The following is a 21,896-nucleotide window of genomic DNA, read 5'->3' as shown; positions in this document are numbered from 1 at the left end:
AATATAGTATTTATATAATAAAATAGGGTTCGCGTTTCATCTCTCCACACATCTGATATACAGTCAAATCTCAAAGCACCATTCATATGTGTTGCAGCTTCCGGGTTTTATTCCAGGCTACTTCCGTAGACGTCAGGGCGGGGGATTAGCTCAGATGGTAGAGCGCTCGCTTAGCATGCGAGAAGTAGCGGGATCGATGCCCGCATCCTCCACTTTTCTTCGCTCGAAAACTTGTTGTATTTTTAGGTAAACATGAATTACTTTTAAACCAGCTCGTGATTTGCAAACTAGTGTCGCCTTAGTGACTTGGAAAGGGTACAATAAGGGAATTCCCTTCCACGTTAACGGACTACTTTTGATTCAGTTGAAATTGTAAAGTCGCTTGTTGGGTTTGCATGTTAACTCGTTGGAATTAATGTTGCATGTTGTTCTGTTCTCAGGAATAATGCATGCAAAATGTATAGCTTGAGCTGGTAGATCATCACATGTCCTTGAAATGATTAACTAGCTAGTTAGTCCCATTGAGGACCAGCAGATGACAGCACAGCATCATAATACTGTGTGTTGGTCGAGCGCTGCTTTGGGAGGATCAGTGTCTAAACATATGTAGTAGGGCTTTCTTGGCCGACATAACAAACGACATGCTTCTTTCACACACTTGTGTATTTTTTCTTAAATCGTAGAGCGCAAAGTATTATTATTTCAAAGTTTGGCAATTTTACAACCGCGGATGGATACCGGTAATGAACTCATACATTCATTTGCGCTCGGGGGCATTCGATTTGACGTCATCAGTTTTCACAGCGGACAGCCAATCATATCGCACGCAAAATGGATGTAAAATGGACATTAACCAATCAGTGAATGTTGATGTAGTTCACGCGCTGAAATGCTTGGAGGCAGTAGCTTCGAGTCCCACGTTGTCGATTATTTGCTAGTCAAATTGAAATACTGAGAATTCTTTAATTTGTCAATAAATAAATAACTTTGAATGACACTTCATGTGTTTAAGCTCCTGCCACTGTGCGACACTGGAGAGCTTCAACAGTCTGTGAACAGATGACCGGATAGATTAGTTAAGATTAGAAACGTTTGTAGTTGTCCCTTTATTCACAAATTCAAAAGTCAAAACACTGTTGAGTTCACAATAAAATCAGCACAAAGGTGACAGCCTTATCTTGCAACAGCAGCAACCACAACAACCACAAGAACACCAACAATAATAAAGATATTTTAAGACAAATCTAACAGTCAAAGTGAAATAATAACAAATTTGCACCACTATGTGCAGTAATGGGTTTTTAGGGATTACATGCCAATATGAGAAGAAGCTTTCTTTATTGCGTAATGTAGCCACTCTAATGCTTAGAATCTACGACTTGATGGTGTCTTGTCAAATGCAAAAACACAAGAGCAACTTACAAGAGAAACAATTTCTTTGTTTGTGAAATAGTAAAATCCAGCAGCTATCTCAAGCCCCCAACATTTTCTTCACCATGTAACCAGGCATGTTGTAGAGGAAAAGACCCAAGATGGCCAGCAGCAGGAGAACAGACACGATCTTGATGGTCAGCCACCTGTACTGGTCACATATCAGGTGCTTTGCAGCTTTGAAAGGGATGAGGAACCAGAGGAGGGCGATATCTGGACGGCTGGTGGAGCACAGACACAGAAGCAAACAGAATTAAAGAGAGTCAACAATCTGAAATAATCATAAGGAGGTTCCTACAAAGCCCTGATGTAACCTGAGATATAAGATATAATATATAGTTTGCCTAAAAAACCTCAAGGGGCTTGAAAAGTTCTCCGGGCAGAATGCACGCCTTACTTTGACCGAGCCACGCACTTATAATTACTGATGATAAATGAATAAGATACTTTCAGTTCCTGAAGACACACACATACATACCACACAGACAAGTACACGTACAGTATATACAAATGACAGGACTACCAGAAAAATGAGGTGTTCAGAAGTCAATTTATGCACACATTTGAAATATCATACATAGACACATAAGCAGGACATGACAAGACAAGAACTCCAGCACAAGTCAACTCATAGGTGAGCAATGGACATGAATAACTATTAGACTCTTAATAACACATCAATTATTTTGTCAAATGGTAAATTGCAAAACGTTCACAAAAACTATTCTAATTATAACTGAATGCACACTCTTTGAAAAAAAGTCATCTTCTGCTGGTTTTATCTCAAGCCCCCATCATTTTCTTCACCATGTAACCAGGCATGTTGTAGAGGAAAAGACCCAAGATGGCCAGCAGCAGGAGAACAGACACGATCTTGATGGTCAGCCACCTGTACTGGTTACATATCAGGTTCCTCGCAGCTTTGAAAGGGATGAGGAACCAGAGGAGGGCGATATCTGGACGGCTGGTGGAGCACAGACACAGAAGCAAACAGAATTACAGAGTCAACAATTTGAAATAATCACAAGGATGTTCCTACAAAGCCCTGATGTATGACTGTATGGCTAAACAAAAAGAGTTATTTCATATTAAAAACACTAACTTTGGAAGACACCCTCTTGATTTGGCTGCAGACTTCTGAAGCCTCACATTAAATACATTTTGTTGTGGAGAGGAGGAATGATTACAGTTACCAATAACGTTTTAGATGTACATGGATACATCTATGGACTCGTGAGAATTTAGTTCATCTGGACCTAACCTTTACGATCAGCTGGATCTTTCTCCAACCTTTTAATCTCATTTTCACACGCTGCTTGGCGGTAAGAAAACGTTTGTTTTGCAACTGAATTCACAAATTCTTTCAAATGTTGCATGCAGCTGACCATGAAATGCAAATGAACATCAAAACCTGTGCAAACCTAACCAGGATACTGACAATACTTGCTCAAAAGTAAGAGACCCAACTCACCACAATGAAAAATTATGTTTAATTTCAGTACAGTGGGCATTACTACGGCAACCATAAATCGCTTTGTTATCATGGATACTCGACTAATTATAAATTGCAGATTTTCGGGAGACAAATGTTGAGTGGTCTATGAACATTGAGTCTAATATTGAGGAGAATATGTTTTTCTGAAAGCATTTTCAAATCATGTTTTGCTATTGTTTTTGTCTTGGCTCATAAAATGAAACACGGTCTACTTCAATGATATCATTGGTTCCATTTTTCCATCTTTAAAATGCTAAGATTGAATGGAAACTGCAGATTCCTGCAGCATTTTCTTGGCCATGTAACCAGGCAAGCTGTAGAGGGACAGAGCCAGCATGGCCAGCAGCAGGAGAGCAGTGACAACAGTGACAGCTTAAAGTGTGTAAGGCCTTCAAGGGAGCGAGGAACTACGTCAGGCTGGCGTCTGGGCGGCTGGAAGGACAAAAACACGCTCAGTAATACACACTTTAAGCATTATGGACCAGTATTGTTGCTCTCTGTCAGAGACACATTTGAATTGAATTATAGCTGACATTCCTGACACTAGGACAAAGCGGACAGAGAAACGATGTAAAATATTTTAAGAACATAAAAATGATTCTAGGTAAAAATACACACGATATATGATAATAAAAAAAAGCATCTTACCGTGTAACGAAAGAAGATCCGAGGTACGAGTCCAGAACTTGGTTGAAGTAAATTCATAAAAATCTCTTTCCTCATTTTGGAAAATTGCTCCATTATTTTAATAAGTAATTATATAATCGCTTAAAAACATGTTTATGCTCGTTTTAGGTTTGACGATTCTCGTTTATTCATGTATTTATTATTATTGACTGGACGAGCTGAAATATGTATTCTTGTATTGGTGTGTCTGTGTGTTTATGGCGAGGGTTAAAATAGCCGAGAATAAACTCAACAATGTAACATAATCTATAAAACGTGAGCAGTGGGGAGATAACAGAACATCCTTCATACTTGGGTTTCTCCAGTGGATCTGGTTCATTGCGTCCTTCACCAACTGGGCTTCTCTCCGCCTCCTCTCCGGTCAGCAGGTGCAGCTCTGCTTCCACTTTCCCCTAAAAATACAACAAAAAACCTCTCATGTCACAAAGATGTTTTACCAACTCATTTTAGCCAAAGTTTTATGTTTATGGTTAACATTAAAATGTGGGTTCATTTGAACTTTGACTTACCGTGAGTTCAAACTCATCATCTTCATTTCTGGCCACAAATGGCCACCAGCCTTTGATCCTCTTCTGTTTGAAGATGGAGACCGTCGGTATCTCCCCTTCGTTTGTCACCATCTCGATGGTGCACTGCTTGGCAGTCTTCGCACCACGTGGAAAACGGTTCAGGTCCAGCTCAATTGCACCTATGAAGAGACATTTAACTCAGTTAAATGCAGGAAAGCTTTATTTGGTGGATTAAACAAAAAGAATCCATGTTTCATATCCAATTTCATTGGGAAAAAATGATCCAGTCCCTCTAAGCAGCATCTGTTTTAATAGTTTGAGATGAACAGTGACTCCTGAAGCCAAAGGTTAATGTTTGTCCACTGCACCTAAGAAGTCGTCTGCAGAGAAATGGTCGGCGTCCCACACTTGCAGATTCAGTCGAGCCGGGATCTTGTACTCGGTCTCATCCCAGGCAAACATGGACTCTTTTTTTGAGATGACGATCTTCTCTTCAGCCATGAGGTAGTCGAAGGGGTAGACGAAGCGCCAGTTGAAGTTGCCCTCCCCAGTGATGGAGTGGTAGTGGACATCTGTGTCCTGCTTGTCCTCCTGCTGCCCTTTCAACCAGCTGTTACGGGAAAAGGTGTCGGACAGATTTACGATCTTAGACAAAGCAAGCGTTGTTGTTGTTGTTGTTGTGTTATCTCAATCTGAGGACAGGATATTATGGCCATTGTAGGTCAACTAAATAATTAAAGAGCCGGGGGGGAAGGGGGTCATATTCAGAGAAAGAAACTCAGAAATTCTCTGAGATTAAAGTCACAAATTTAAAAGAAAAGAATTTGGAAAAATGGTGTATTTCTTATCTCCCTGCGCTCTGTAATGTAGGGCCCTGATATGATACGCTGTCGTAACAATCTAAATCAGAATTAGATTATGTTGTGTTTAAATATATTGTGCTTTGGTCTAGTTGTGCCTAAAATGTAGAGACAGGGATAAATGAGTAAAAGCTTGTGATTACCCTCGCACAAATATGTCACTTGATTTCTCGCCAGTGAAGATATCATCATCCTCTAAAACGACCTCATCTGTGTTCCACACGATCACCCTCAGCTCAAACCTGGACACGGGCAGAAGGGACAGGACATACGATGAAATACTGATCAGTTCTTTGATTCTACCTTTACATTTATTTAGGTAAAGGCCAACTAGATGTTGGATTTTATCAGCACATGTCGTTTATGACAGGTTTGACTAGAGAACATACTTCTTAGGTCTCCTTGGTGAAATATCAAGGGCAGGGCCGGGTGCAGTCATGTCCTTAGGGAACATATCCACCCACATCTCGATTCTCCCCTAAAAGCAATTGAACACAAGGTAATAAGGTGTTAAAGTATGCAAACAAATTGAGTTGATTAAAAGGTGTAGTTGAATGACATACTTGTTCGATCCCTGGTTTATCCGGGTGGAGCAGCGGTCTGGTTTCCACATGTTCTGGGACAAGTTTGCAGCCGACCCGTGGGATTTCCTCCCAGTGCTTCAACACGGTCAGAGCCAGGTGGTCATCAGTCTGCCTCTTCAAACCTGACAAACAACATCAAATGGGGCTTTAATACTTCTTTTTAAATCACACTTTTAGGCAATTAGCTGCTATTCCAGAGCAATGTAGAAGAAAAGTACAATCATGAAATGAACATGTACCGTTTTCATCCTCTATCTCAGTCGGTGCCATGAAGACACGGTTCTCCACCTTCACTCTTCCTCCAGGGCCGTAGTGAGGCCCGTCCAGTTTGCCGTCCTTGCACAGCTTCGACAGGATTTGTGTGGGTTTCATTGGGTCCCGCCACACGTTGTAACCATGGCTATGGAAAAGAGCAAAAGCAGTTACAGTTGTGATAAACAATGCATTATATAAAGCTATGATAAGCGTATATATGTAACAACATACATAGGTTCGGACACTACGTTCAAGTAAAAACCATGATGTGTGGGTTTTATGATCATTGCTACCTGATGCTTCACTTTTCCTGAATTAAATAATGAACTACTATATTTCCACATTCTACCCACACAGCTCCAGGGAGTCTTTGATTCTTACATGGCGTAGTTACATGTAATCCCACATGTGGCTCTGTGTTTGCTGTAGAAACGGTTCTCCAGGTCAAGTTTAGTTTCTCCGATCAGATCGTCGGTTCCCACCAGGTCCCAGTCGTAAATTGACACCGTGAGTGTGGAATCCATCGGGAACGTAGCCTCCACGTCAAAGGATCTGATCGGATGAGTCACACAGCGTTCGTCAGGTTTTATCGCCGTCGTATATACGTAAACATACTTTCATCAGAAATAAAGCATTTTGTACTTACTTGCCAAACAAAGGGTTCAGCTGTTTTGAGATGTAGTTCTCTTTGTCTTTGATCTCCGTCTTTCCCAGTTTGATTGCAATGTATGGATCAGCTTTCCCATTAATGTCCGCTGGATGCAGATCAGTTGCCTACCAAAACAAATTGGATCATTTAAGAGTGAAATAGATAATCTGAGCCTCTCGTCTGCAACAGTATTCTCATTACAAAGCAGTTAATCCACGACAGACAAAGTTTTCCATTTGCACTATAATTCAAAACACTCATATTGTAAATATTTATTGTATATATTTAAATATAAACAACATGTATATGATGAGAATCTACATCCTGTGTTGTGAAATGACAATAATGCATAGCCTACCCTGATAACGTAGACGCGGACGAGGATATTAATGGGATCGTTGTGAGGAATGTTCTGAAACATTCCCATGTTGGAGTCGAAGCTCATGTCTCTGGGCATGTCGTCCGACACTTTGTACATGCACAGTGAACCCTAAAGGGACACGTATAAACAAAAGAATGCTTATATTGCAAAAAATGTTAATCGTTCTTAACATGTGATGCATTCTGTCCGGTCTGCAACTGTATCTATGACAAGCTCCTTTCCATTAATGGCAAAAAGGTTTTTTTTTACAGACAAGTGGTGTAACTGAAGAATACAATATGTATTGTACGCTAAACTTTCTCTTCTTACTTTGAATTTTCCAACAATTCTGTCTTCATCCGTTGCACTTTGGTCATCATCATCGCCACCTTTCCCCCTGAACAGGTTGAAGCTGTGCAGCCAGTCTTCAAAGTTGTCGAACTCATTCTCCAGTTCCTTCGGGTACACCTTGTTTGAGAGCACACATTTATCAAAGCCTTGAATTATCTCTTTTTTCAAGTAATACCCATCCCATCTTGTCATGTGCAACCAACAAGTACATTTACACAGCAGTGGGACGGCAAGTAACTGTTATTGTCTGGATCGATTAATTGTTTGGTCTACAAAATGTCAGAATATAGTGAAAAATAGTTTCTCGTATCCCAGTTTCTCAAAGTCCATGGAGATGTTTTTAAATGTCTTCTTGTGTCAGTCAGAGAACAGAGAAAAGCAGGAAATCTCCATATTTGCTGGTCTGAAAATGAACAATTACTTAGACGATTAACCGATTACCAAAGGAGATTATTTTTCTGTTGATGGACTAATCGTCGCAGCTCTACACAGCAGGTTGAATTAGAATGTGCTTTCAGCCGTAGTGTTGGTGCTGAGTCCAGTACCTTCAGTTCATCCAGCTTTGGCCTTTTCTTCTCGAACGGATCGAATCCCAGTTTCTTCTTTTCCTTCTTTCCTTTTCCTCTTCTGGTGCTTTTCACAGGAGACTCGTCAGGTTTGATATCTGAGTACAGGTGAGTACAGGTGAGTACAGGTGAGTACAGGTGAGTACAGGTGAGTACAGGTGAGTACAGGTTGGACATGAATTCCACATGAAAGTTGCCAAAACCAGCTGTTACTGTCAACAACACGCATGTCATTGAACTGTACACTGTTGACGTGTAACACACACACAATACACAGTGTATACTGCTGTATATATTTAGTCACATTATAAATAGCTGATTCTGAGCAGCCTGGTTGGCAAAGCGCAGAATCAAACATTCAAGTTGATTAGTAAAATAAAAAGCTCGTCATGTGATCAAACTGTGTGTTCTCTGTTTTATGACCTCACTTTAAACTCCACAGCTGCTGCACGTTGAGACATTCTACTACTTGGTTCAGGGCTGACAAAGAGGTACATGAAAACATGCTTTATAATATTACACTTTGACATTTATAACATAATTAAAACACTACTTGTGTGTGTCTTGTTTGCCGTTTTATCTGGCTTTACCTCCGCCGTCTGCAATGTCCATGTCATCTTTGTCCTCTGAATCTGAGAGAGCAGCTTCTTGAGTCTTGAGAACCTGCAGGAGCAGAAGATCCAGTTTCCCCAAGAGGTAAACATCTGAGTTGTTTTTATTATTATTTATTTAAGAGCATTTAGTTCCAGCTGCCATCATACTTTAAAGGTCATCCAGCTACGTTACAGACAGTAAAGCAAAAGAAGACTCTGTTACTCGCCTCTGTTAAAGTTTCAATGGAGGCAAAATATTTGGACCACCAGTCCAACATGCTCTCGTCAAGTTCTTCCTCTTCGATCTCATCCCCCTTCTTCCTCTTCTTCTTTTTCCCCTTTCCATCCTTGTCATCGTCCTTTTGATACAAGATGTATTTAATATGCAGTCAGTAAAGCTTTAAGGTTTCTTGCAACAACATAAAATGTTTTTGATTAATTTGCTTACCTCAACTTTGACCACAGCATCGGAGCACTGGGCAGAAAACCAGATTACATCATTAATAATGAATCATGGAGAATTATTATTCAAACTGGATTTCATTCTTTGAATAAAGGTTACATCAAATGTACAAAAATGAAACTTACAGAGTCTAGTTTGACCACAGTCTCAATCTTCTTGAAACCAGGCTCAGCTTCCATGTTGACAACAATGATCTCCTCTGAAAGATAAATGTATAACGTGACGTGTTTATCTATATAATCGCAAACTGTCATTTATTGCAGAGGCAAACACATCCTGTACTCTTCCACTTGGATCACTGCATGTTGTTCTAAGTACTCAACAATGTAAAGAAAATGCACTACGGTGTAATATGCCTCCAGGTTTGACTTTATACCTGTAGTGGTCCAGTTGTTGGCCTGCTTGTCTGTTGCCCTGTAGATGAACTTCCGCAGGCTGCTGACGGCGTTGGAGCCGACCAGAGTGTAGCGGCCAAAAGCTCGGCAGTCCACCACTCGGATGTTCAGCGGCGGGTGTAGCAACTCGTTCTCCGGCAAATCCTGAACACACAAAATCCAGAATTAGTTTTGATTTACGGCAATAATTGTTTACAGGAATTAGTTTTTGATGCTTCTGTGCATTTACTGTTAATATAACTTTAATTTAAAGCTACTACACGGAGTTTTTAACAGATTATGAAACAATTTCATGACCGGGTCGGATTCCCAGTGGAATCAGACACAACCTGTGTTTGCATTTTCACAGGCAAAGTTTTGCAGTGGGTAGAACGTGAGCAGGAGGAGATCTTTCTTTAGAGAATTAAACATTTTTACATTACGTTATGGCTGATATCAGGGCAGGATCAGCAAAGAGAAAAGAAAAGAATTGGCATCACTATATGAGTAACTTAATAAAACCTAGTATACTGCTTTGCATCCTGTAAACAGATTTAAAATCTCTCCCAATGGGTCTGAGGTTTGTTCAGGATGAGCTTCCTCCCCGGGGTAAGGGTATGTTTGTTTCGCCCCGTCATGTTATTTCTGTCATGTCACCCAATGTGTTAAGCTTTGTCTCGTCTCGTCTCACCTGCCATGTCTCGCTTCACAAAAAGGTTTTTCTTTCACTCACTTCTAAAACAAATGCACGCTCTATTCAGATCAAGATATTTATGACAAGATGCCGTTGTGTTCGTGGGAAATCACTGCCGCATTTGTCCACAGGGTTTTCCAAAATCAACACAGAATGAAAGCTTGTAAAAAATTGCAAATATTAATGACAAATTTAAAATGATTAAATACCACTTCAAACCACTTGACAAGGGTGCTGAAATTTGGGTTTTTCTTGTAGTTGGGGATGAGGGCGGATTGAACTCCCTTTCCGGCACATTCAATGTCCACACGAGGCCGATCCACCTGCGCCAGATTCACCCTCTTCAAGTCCCTCAAGCCCCAGAACAAAACCTGAGCGACAGGGAGGTTCGGTTATTTTGTTGTTCTACTTTCCTTTTCTCTTAATAAATAAATCACTGGTCCAGTTAAAGTTAAAACAAAGTCTTCACCTCAATCCTGTACTTGCTGAGCACTGGTCTGATCCCCAGTGGTACAGGCAGGATTGGGCCACGGTCCATATCTGTGGGACCGTCTATGGGAGGCAAGTCAGCTTTTCCATTGGGGCCAATCTAATAGACGACACAAGAAAAGCATTAAAAATCATCTATTTTCAATATGATCTGACAACTTTAGTCTTACACACCCTCACAACTAGCTGGTGTCAGACAGACTGACCTGCAGCAGTTCAAAGGCGGCCAGCATTTCTCCGGCGGTGCAGTTCCCCCGGTAGATCTGATAGTACTCCAGTTGAGGAGGGAAGCGCGGGGGACCATAATGCTCGTCCGCCATCTTGACCACGGGCTTGGCAAATGTTCTGCCCATGAACTCAGCTTTACCCTGGAAGCATAACGGTAAATTAATGTTTAAACCTTAAAACATGAATTGTGGTTGGAATATTTGAAAGAATGGTCTTTTTAGCCTACCATATCCAATCCATCAGAGTTTGTTACAATGGCTTTATTGCATTATTGAAAATGATTTGATTTGTCGTATTAGGAGGAAGAAACATGGCTTGAGATGCACATGTTTCTCGGCAGACTAGATAAAAACCATTGAAGATAAAAGAGCCCAAAAGAAAAAATGAACAAAAAGCAACATACCTAAAATAACCAGTGAACTGCAAAACAGACATATCTATTTGAATCATGTCAAAAGATCATTGAATTATTATTATGTTTAAAGAAATATAATAATAAATCTCTCTTGCAGTTAGTGGATATTAAGAGTCCACATTCTCCGTTGGCCACATACAAAAAAAAAGCACAAAATGTCACTTAAAGGAATGCAACAGGTATAAGTTTGTATCCTTGTGGACGTATCTTATTCCTCTTGCATGCCTTTCAATACAATCTACTCTGCACACATTACAGTGCTTCTACGGTACATCAAGCCATGAGAATCCACACTCTACTTATCCAGAGGGTCATCCAAAACAATGATGTTATTGACAGGAACAGATATAAAATTGTCAGTCAGCAAAAGCATTCTTTCAAATATGATTCATATCAGGTTGCTAGTGACAAAGACATTTGTTGAGGGCATATCACACACTGGATTTAGACTCAATAAGTGACGTGTTAGTCTTACATTTCAAGTGAGAGACAAACTCTTTAATATTACGATGATAAGGATGGAGGAGAATGTTGCTATCTGGTGATTGGAGCTATGCGAAGGTACATAAATACAAAAGTAAAAAGAGAAGCGTCTCTCAGAACAACCCTTACCACTGTGTCTTGATCATAGATTTCAATGACAATAATAGGAGGGTCATCTCTCAGTTCGGTGGCCTCTCCAAACAACTCCACATTCTCAAACACCATCAGCTGGTCCCATGTCGGGCACAAAGTCTCAGCCAGCACCTGGAAAGAAAATAAAACATTTTAAGCAGGAAGTGCGAGTCAATAAATCCTATTTTAGGCTGACAGTTGACTTCCTAACACAACCGTTTGCTCACCTCAGTGACCTGGCTTTGGGTTGAGAAGAAGACTCTTGCAAAGGGATCAGACAGACCTGTACTGTCAGCAGCAAACAGGCTGCGAGCTTGATACATGTGGACCCTCAGCTGGAAGATTTGTTTCACTGTAGACAGATCAATAAATCCATAAATTACACTTGATGTGTGATGGGCATTTATGGTATTTGAAATGTCTTTTATTATTATAAAATATTATTATTAATATAATTATTTATTATTGTTATTATTAATATACTATTATAAACAGGAAGAAATACAGGCACTCCAAAATACGAGTAACAACGAGGAAGGGAATATAAAAAAGCCTCTAGTGGCTAAATCATGTTAAAACAACAACATTAGTGAGGTATTTTATTTGTTTGGTTTATGTATGACCTGTGAACAATTGGGCACTTTTTGAAATAAACTCAGTTGTGTGGTATTTGTTGCTAGCATTATATTTTGTTATAATTTAGTATAATGTATACGTTAAACAAGAAGATGGTCTTACTCATGTAGGTGAGGCTGATGGGAGGTGAGCACGGCATGCCAGGTCCTTTGCATAGTTTATTCTCCTCGAATCCATTGGGCAGACCGTTCAGGTAGTCTTTGCGCTGTTTGGTCAGACCCAGCCACAGATAAATCTCTATCTTGGACTGGACTGTCCAGCCAGCAGGCCCAAATCCTTTCTTACCAGGGACCTTTAGTTTATGAGGAGAAACAAATATATTTGATCGTTCACAGTAGGTGAAAGGGAATTTGATGCAACATTAAAAATACATTGCAGATTAGATAAACTGCCTTTTGATTGATTATCTTACTACAATAAGTGTAAACTCACCCTCAGAAAGATTGTCTTGACTTTGCCACAGTCCTTTCCTGTCTCCTCCTCTACACTGGAATATAGGATGTCTTTGGAGGGAACACGTGCATAAGCGATGCGCTTCCCGTTACTTATCATCCATATGAAAACATCGGGAACGCTGTGTTGAGGCTGCGGTAAGAACGCTCACATTAAACATGGAATGTCCACAATGAAACAAGCATGTTCAACAAACTGAAATCATTTGTAAATGATGGACATAATGTTGTGGATCTCACTTCGTCGGCCAGGAAGCGCAGCTTTGTGAGGAAGTTCTGAGCCAGCTTGATCTTATCTCTCACTGTGCTTTTCTTCACCTGTGACCTCATGGCTTTAGCTTGCTGGCCGATGCTCTCCTAAACCCACAAACAGCCCCCGCATTTAGCAAGACAGTAGAAATATTAACAATCGACAAGTAGAAGAAAGGAAACATAGCTCCTCTTCAGTTGACATACCACTTCTGACAGGCACAGCTTCAGTCTCTCCCTGTCAAGTTTGGTTCTGCCAGACTGATTCGGGTCCTTGTTTGCCAGCGACAGAAACTGACTGAAAGAAAAGTGGAGCTCAGTGAGTTTCAAAGTCTACGTATCATTTAGACGAACATTCAAAACTGCTGGTTTTAAGTTTTTGACTACAGACCTGCAGCCCTGGCTGAGTTCCTCGAGGACGCCTCTCAGTCTGCGCTCGGGATAAGTTTTCTCCGTCTTGATGATCTCTTGCACATCGTTCAGTCCGTCCTCCTGTAGCAGCAAGAGAGAGAATTACTCAGCAGAAGTCCGAAACTCTATTCAACTGCCAATAATACACAAATGAACACTATGTTCTAACGTTTGTAATACTACAGTATGCTCATCTACATCATTGGTATGACTTGCCAGTTTATCTGCAACGTTGTCTATAGTGTTGGCATTGTACAGCCTCCTTCTCTGGTCCTGCCACCAACTCTTGATGTAGATACATGGCTTCCTCTCAAAATACGGCAGGTGGAAGTAGTTTCTGAGGATACAGATAAAAAAGTTTCTTGTAGAACTTGAAACTTAGATGCATCTTTTCTAGGATCAATGCACCTTCATCAACATCACAGTTTAATCAGGAAGGTGATTTATCGAACAATCGTTGTAGCTCTGTGATGATGTTATTGTTCTGACCGGTCAGTGATGACAGGTTTCATGGGAGGAGTCGTCGCCACTGAAGTCAGGTCCCCGTCATCATCCATCTCCTCCTCACTGGAGTTGTGGATCAGATCTGTTTCCTCCTCGTCACCATCTCCTCCGCCCTTCTTCCCCTTCGATTTGGGCCTGGCAACCCCATCAATCTCGTTTCCAAAGTAACCTGCAGCACAGCAGCTATGTTAGTAGTCAAACCTTCAACTCCTGATGCTATGAACTACAGCAACAACACTTTATTTATATTTATTTCTTAAACTGTGCAATACTCTGATTTACTGTACACCAAGATATATTCTTTTTTATACTATTTCTGGATTCATAGATCCCATTATTATTTACACTATTGTTATATATTGCAGGATATATATTCCATATATTTCCATATTTATTGTTCTTATTTATTATTGTTATATATTGCAGGATATATATTCCATATATTTCCTTATTTATTATTGTTATATATTGTACAACAATGCAAATATTTTTTACATACTTATTTTTTATTCTTCTAATAACTTCTCTATGTTTATATATATTTAATTCTAAAATTGGAGCAACTGTAACATAACCCAAATCCCCCCCCGGGATCAATAAAGTATTTCTGACTCTGATAATGTTAATAATTTATGGTAATTCCCTAAACTGCCTCGTGCAACTTTCACATGTTGGGACTTCTCTTATATAATGCAAGTTAAGCATTAAGAATTTTTACAAAGAATTTGAGGATTTCTTACTAGATTCTGCTTAAATATAATATATATATATAATATAAAACTCTGAAAATGATCTTAAGACTCAAGATGTGATTCATTTAGTGAGAAGTGTAGGAAATATAAAATACCTATGGTGACCTCAAAGTTGATGGGCTTATCTCCAATCTTCCTGTCAATCATTGTGGCCTCCAGGAAAGATCCAAAGAGGAAAAATTCCTCAACCTTCCCGGTAGCGGTCTGTGAAATAAACAAACAAGTGTGAGACAAGACATTTTGTTGACATATAAAGTGACATAGTGGTCCTGACAACCCTGTAACACAAGCCGTCAGACTTTGAGTCGCTGGGGACTCGGGGGCTTACACTGTTCTCAAATGAAGCTACTGTGTGACTTACATTGTCCACCAACAAAAAGAAGCCACATTATTGCGAACGGCATTTTAATAATGCACCAGGTGGACTAAATGGAGACAATGAATAATTCACAACAACAATTGGCTTCCTCTGCATGGCTGCCCATCCAAGCAGGGCCCCACCTCTGAGATGTTGGGTACTCCCTCCAACTGCACATCTGTGGAGCTGCTGATGTCAGGCGAGGAGGGGTCCAGGATCTCCACACCCAGGTTGATGAGCAGCCGGGCCCTGAAGGACACCCCCTCTCCGAGCCCCTCGTTTAACTCCTGGTACTCGTCCATCAGGGTGTAGGTGCGAGTGGAGCCGTACATGTTAACCCAGGCAGGTCCCAGCGTGGGAAGGAAGCCTGAGAAATAAAGAAGAAATATCATTTGCAAGTTATGAATTGAATGTTTCAGATGTTTTTAAGCACATCTGAGTTCAAAGAGAAATAAATACATGCTTATCGTTTACAAAAGTGTATCTGAATAAAAATCTACTAAGGCAACAACAGATGTTATTGATTAACAAAAATAAACATAAAAAGGACACAGATAAGTTACACGGGACAGCATGTAAAAAAAAGATGAGAGAAAATGTTATAAATAAATTAAATATGAAGAAGAAGAAGAAAAGCGAGAGGAGAAAGAGAGGAGAAAAGAAAAGGCCGTGATCTGTTTGGGTTTGGTTGCGTGTTATTAATTATTTCTGTAAATGTTTACCTGCTGACATAAATGTTTGAATATATTTTATTGAACTGTTTAAGTTTCTTTTTTTTTGCAGGGCTGATTGTTGTTGATATCTGTCGTGTTAGGAGATCCAACATTTTCAAAAGATGAAATGGTACATCACCTTTGTCCCCATCATTGGAAATATTCCGTAGGTCCAGGAAGTGTGTTCCTATAGCAACATCATTCACTTTATCCGAGTCGCGGATCTGGATCTTGATGCGCTTGCACAGTGGTGGGAACATCTCGGTGAAAACGATTTGCTCGTTCCAGATGGGCTCATAGCAGCTCTTTTGAATTGATGTTTTCCCCTGTAATCACACGTATATGTGAATCCACTCAGTCACTGTAATTAAAGATGAAACAGATACAAAATCAGAAGGCAGTTAATGTTTGGGATCCTAACTAATACTCACTTTCTGCCCAGCAAACAGTACTTGGACATAAGGATCAACCAGGTCCTTATTTTCTCCGATGAATGCCTTTTTGACGTTGGCCATGATGCTGGTGTTCATTTTGGGGAGTCCCTCGGCTCTGTAGATCTTCAGGTAATACCGAGCCCACTGTCGCTCTGCAGGCACCCCCTCTGGTAACAAGAGATTGCTGAAAGAGAAATGGGGCATGATGAATATGAAACATAATGTAACATTATAAGAAACCAGACGCAAACATCTGAGATGGAACTTTTCTGCATTAGGTTTAAATGCTTTAAATCACAATAATGGTGAACATACCATGTTAAGATCCCCATAACAACACAAATGTTACTGTATTTAAATTCTGTTCAATTCTGCAAACGGCTCAGTGATCCCTATTTGAAGTCGAATCAGAATTATACACATTAAAAATCTAGTTACCCCTCTATGTCATCTTCATCTGATTCATTGGCCTTGTGCGGACTCTTTATAGTGTCTCCTTTGGCCACAACTGTAACATCACACTTAACGTAGCCTTTACAACCCGCTGAGATGTCTTCAGGGTCAGACAACAAAGCCCACTTGTGGTAAAACTGATGTTCTGCAAGACAACAGAGAGGACACGTTAGTTGAAATATCAGTATCGTGAATTCATAATAAAAAAAAAAAGCAGATTTTCATGACTTTACCGGGCTGGAAGTAGATCGTGCCAACATCCAGTTTGAAAGATCCAACCAGTGTTCCACTACGCAGGAAGATTTTTGGAGTGAATCACCTAAAGGTTGCAAACATTGCAACATTAAAATGCAAATAATCACATGAATCTGTTTTATGTTACATTGTTATGAATCAAACAACTTACAGACAACTTCAGGATTTTGTCAAACATAACATCTGGAGGGACGTGGAAGTCGAACACAAAATACTGGAAGGAGAAAGGAGTTAGTGATGACATTGTTAGTATCAACCCAAACTGATATACATACAGATATATCGTAATGCTGACTCACTTCATTGTAGTAAGGGCAGTTGGTGGATTCCTTCATTGACGTGTACTTTTTATCTTCTCCAATCTCCACACAGACCATTGGATCCATGTTCAGTCCGATCAGCTGCCTGGCTTCAATCACTGTCACACTGATCTGAAATGAAATGAGCAGATAATTGAGTGACGGATTGATTTGATAAGAGACTGATTATGTAAGGGACTAAATGTTCCACGAGTTATGTCTGAACCTGGAAAAACTGCTTTTATTTTAGAGCACCTAACTCCTGGAACAAAATGCAGCAGCTCCTTAAAATAAATGCACTTATAACTTTTGGGCATTTTTTAAAATTTGATCTGAAACCTCGACTTGTAAATGTGTTACATAATGTATTTTATTTTATATTTTAGCTATTTAAATGTATCTATCAAATAATCTACCATAATTGCAAAATTATATTGCTATCTATTATTAATCGAGCGACGTATTTGTATATTTTATTTTTACTTCCTAATTATTCTGATTTATTTATCAAAATAATTTCCCTAATTGGAAAGTTCTAATGGATTTTATTGTGTTATAAGGATATTGCCTCATTTCTGTTAATATATATATCTTTGTTTTTATAATTGACTCAATGTCAGTGATCTTTTGAGTATAAATACTCTGTGAAGTTTGAATTAATGAATGAGCGAATGTACCAATTGTGTCAGACAAACAAATAAAGATTAACTATGCATGTGCAAGTACAATAATACGCATATATTCCACAATGACTAGTAAGTAATTCATCAGCACACACTAGAACAATGAAGATTTCCCGTACTTGGTAATCTACTTGTCTTCCAGAACTGGGCTCCATCTTTATGTCTGGCTTTGATCTGTAAGACATTAAAGTGTCAGACATTAGTGACAATCTTCAGACAGATCCACATGATCAACAACAACAACAGCGATACATGTGTTCTGTACAACAGAACCATGCTTGCCTCTTATTTGATACATTGGTGGTGACGGCTGTGACTGAGGCCAGAGAGATGGTGTCAGGATCTGGGCCTCCTCCCAGGAACATGCCCTGACGATCCAGGTCCTCCGTCTCCAGAACAGCTGGCTCATCTGCAGATGAAAGATACACAATAAGGTCATATTGTAGGAAAATTAAAGTACTTAAAAAATGGTGACAGTGAAAGCTTAGTGCATATTTGCACCAGAGAACTCCCTACTTAAACATTGTGTTTTATTCATTTTGGGAGCTTTTTATAAAAGTCAGTGACGTGGGAAAATGGCCATAGATGACATTTAAAAGCAGGAAGAAGGTGTAATACTTGCAGTAATGATGAATACATTCAGGTCTACTGCAGGATTGGTTAATAAAGGCCTGAAAAGCTACTAAAGGAAGTTACAGATCAACAAGAAGTCGAGCAACTGCTTCATTTGCATTTGTCATGATAAGAAAAAATAAAAATAAAAATCTTTGGTACTTTAGTTTGAGAATTGTTTTCTCCAGTGGGCTAAAGGGGCTGTAAAGCAACAGCAGTTTGTAATATCAGCCAGGAGTTCCTGTCTTAGTTGATCTAATCTTCTGTCACCCATCTTAGTTACTGATACCTCCGTTTCTGTCCTCCTTGTGTCCGCGGTGCTTACTGCGCTTCATGGTTCAAAACGATTCTTTACGTGCTCTGTGAAAAGAAGTCATTGACAATAGATTTGCACTTTTATGAAGGAAACATTGGTATAGTTAATGCAATTACTTAAACATCTGTATTATAAACTACTTTCAACTCATTAAAAAACAAAGACGTTAACTATTTTTTATGCATTTTAATCTAATTTTCTAAGCATGTTGTGCAAAGCTCACTTCTTCTGTCTGAGCAGCCACAACAGACTTAACCACGACACTCTACTCCACGGTCTTGTAGACAGAACGAGGCCAACAACTAATTGCTATCAAAAAAGGTCCAGGAGCGACTGGAAAAAGCCTAAATTATTAAGAACATTTAAAACATTTACTACACATTTGTTCAAAACCAAAACATGTGACGGAAGAAAGATATTTCAAAGTGTCGTGACAGAACTAAAGTACAGCCGGTATGCTGTCATTTTAAGAGGGTGCTACTTGCTACCACACCCTGGATTATCCTTCCAAATGAGCTTTCAATTATTCAAATCAGCTGACCTTAATGCATCAATTAAAGAGGATACATTTCACACTGCATGGTGAAAAATAATACAGTTAAAATAATTAATCTGCTGTAATTAATCAGCAAAGTGTCCTTTCCACAGGTGTACGGTACAATATACCGCGTTAGTTATTTTCAAAAGGTCCACATTCTTTTTACTTTTTGGAATGTTTTCTTAAAATGTTCAGAGATGTGTGTGTGTGTGTGTAAACAGAAAATGAAGTGGATTAAATTGAAACTATGCATCACATATTTTAAAAACATCCCATTGCTTGAAACTTGGTCAAAACTAAGAGGGCAGCAAAATATTGAAACACCTTCATGAGCTGCTTGTTACAGACGTTTGGAATAAGGCAAGTCGTTAAATACACCTGCAGGAAACCTAGAATTCAAAGTTCTGAATATGTCTGTGTTATCCAAATGAAAGAAATCTGCTCAACATTTCAACAAACAAATATTAATCATCAGAAAGTCCCTCCTTAAAGAAAGTCTTTCAGGTATGCTGCAAAACACTGAGGCCTAACTTCCAAAGCTTTGCTTGTTAAATCTGATATTTGCGTAACATGATGTTGCTGATGAAATAATATAATGTTTTAATACATACCATACAAGGAAGTAATGCTCGTCTCCCTCCTCTGAGTAGCTCCAAGACGTTTCCTGCGATTGAAAGAGCAACTTTTTTTTTACCTCTGAGATCAACACAGCAACACTACGTAAACATTTTAGACATTTACACAGCAGGAAGGAATAAGGCTTCAAAGTAAAGTTGCAAAGAAAAGAATTGGGTTGGTCCAAGTCTGAAGTTGGGCAGGAGTGATGTGATACGCCAATGAATAGTGCATGAGTGTTGAACCCGAGACTGGTAACTATAACTAGGGACCGCTGAGAGACGTCACTGTGAGCAGTGTCTGCCAATCCACGTAGGCTGTGCACAAAATAAAAGAATATACTTTATATTCTTAAATCCTAAATCCTCCGTGAGGATGGTCGCTATGCTTTTCAGAAGTATTAAAGTAAATGGCATGCTACAAAGTCAAAAGAAACACACAAAAAAAGTCCTTGTTATATAATATATATATATATATATATATATATATATATATATATATATATAAGGGTTTGGTAATGTGCATCTACTCGTCATTGTAATATATTATGTGTGTGTGTGTGTGTGTGTATATATATGAAAACAGTACTTCGCTGGAAAAGCTTCAAAATGTGTGAGCATGAGGTAATGAATATATTGCCATGTCACTCATGATAGAATTTCATGGAAGTAAACAAAATGTCATGCCGGCCTAGTTGGAAGAATGCTGCGTTTCAATCTTTAATAGGGTGCCGACCAAACTGGGTTCTAGTGCTGACACACTGTCTTTGTCATGGAATCACTAAACGGCCTAATAGTCCTATTTGCAGCGCCTTGTGTTTCAAATGCATTCGGCTATGGGCCTTAAGGTTTAGGAAGTGACCTCAATTTTGAATCACACAAGTGCTGCTGATACATTTGAGCAAAAGGCTATTTACTTGATTAAGTAACAAATAAGGAAAACATGGTATGACGCATTTCCCCACAAAGCAATGTTAAAAGCACTGATTATGTGTCATTATTTTTGCTAAGAAGAGGTATGCTTTAGCAATTTATATTGAATACTGAAGTAAAACTCATCATCTCATCAATTACACATACAGCCAGTCTGTCAGCCATACGTCAAAGTCTAAAGTTGCTGGTATCCGATGAAACAAGGCTCTAAATTATTTAAGCACTCCAGTCAGGCTTGTATGTAGCATCCTCATTATGTGGAGGTATCACTGTTCACAACAAAATAAATAGATTTAGTTTAGAGACATAACAGGGAAACATGTTATCATTATTATTAAATTGGAAAAATATCTTTATGTTGTACCCACTTAAGGATTTTCTTTTGCATTCTACGTTCAAAGATGCATATAAAAAACAATATTAAGTAGATGTGTAACTTAATAACTAGATGACTAACTTTATGCAACTTATTTCCTTTTCTTTACCTAGAACTGTAAAGGATATATTTCCTGCCCGCTTAGCTGGAAGTGTTTGATACTTTCAGCGACACCAACCTGACCACTCTGTTGAGAGATTCTGCCCTTAATTACCTGATGCAATTCCAACCACGAGAGGTTGAGGAGATCCTAGTTCCCCCAGGATGGCCGCTGACCGTGTCACCAATCGGGCAGAGTTACTGGTTGCCCCTGTAGCCTAATATACGAACCTCTACGCTGATGGGTGTTGTCATCATATGCAACCTTACACACTTTGAAGTTGACATCAGCCACCAAACCATGGTTGACTTTTCTGGTCGGATGAAGATCAACAAGTATTTATATGCAACCCTACTTTACATCAGAGAATCTCTCAGTAGAGATGAGCAGTGCAAGATATCAGCTTACAATAACAAACATTTCATATCTATACAATAAAAGAGTTAGCCTATTATTAGTATTTTGGATGAATATTTAGGTAACACCAATGAATGCGCATGAGCAGGCAACTAAGCCCTTAAATCGACACCTTTGACAATGTCATCTAGGGTGAACCACAAAATGACTTGATACCAACCATGCAATCTTA

At 39.3% G+C, this 21,896-nt stretch overlaps 1 protein-coding gene and 1 non-coding gene across 2 annotated transcripts; one reads left to right on the top strand and one right to left on the bottom strand.

Annotated features, from left to right (window-relative positions):
- The first annotated feature begins 139 nt into the window (after window positions 1–139).
- On the top strand, window positions 140–212 carry trnaa-agc (transfer RNA alanine (anticodon AGC)). Its single transcript has one exon. It is a non-coding gene; the product is annotated as a tRNA-Ala (tRNA).
- A 917-nt stretch (window positions 213–1,129) lies between these two features.
- On the bottom strand, window positions 1,130–21,570 carry LOC115027156 (otoferlin-like). Its single transcript, XM_029460257.1, is given in 44 exon segments — window positions 1,130–1,652; window positions 3,905–4,005; window positions 4,123–4,301; window positions 4,491–4,732; window positions 5,126–5,224; window positions 5,372–5,460; window positions 5,546–5,688; window positions 5,806–5,966; window positions 6,203–6,373; window positions 6,468–6,595; window positions 6,829–6,960; window positions 7,162–7,299; window positions 7,728–7,846; window positions 8,339–8,411; window positions 8,569–8,700; window positions 8,790–8,816; window positions 8,930–9,003; window positions 9,181–9,343; window positions 10,082–10,243; window positions 10,342–10,461; window positions 10,568–10,729; window positions 11,617–11,751; window positions 11,847–11,971; window positions 12,358–12,547; window positions 12,688–12,840; window positions 12,948–13,064; window positions 13,164–13,254; window positions 13,348–13,448; window positions 13,584–13,704; window positions 13,857–14,040; window positions 14,719–14,827; window positions 15,125–15,348; window positions 15,834–16,020; window positions 16,126–16,312; window positions 16,567–16,726; window positions 16,815–16,878; window positions 16,880–16,900; window positions 16,988–17,050; window positions 17,136–17,267; window positions 17,938–17,992; window positions 18,101–18,227; window positions 18,720–18,790; window positions 19,896–19,948; window positions 21,422–21,570. Coding segments are annotated over 42 exon segments (5,388 nt in total). The 5' UTR covers window positions 18,766–18,790; window positions 19,896–19,948; window positions 21,422–21,570; the 3' UTR covers window positions 1,130–1,471.
- Window positions 21,571–21,896: the final 326 nt, after the last annotated feature.

This window comes from Cottoperca gobio, chromosome 22 (assembly GCF_900634415.1).
Source record: "Cottoperca gobio chromosome 22, fCotGob3.1, whole genome shotgun sequence".
NCBI classification, from domain to species: Eukaryota; Metazoa; Chordata; class Actinopteri; order Perciformes; family Bovichtidae; genus Cottoperca; species Cottoperca gobio.
This window is presented reverse-complemented; position numbering and strand designations above follow the sequence as displayed.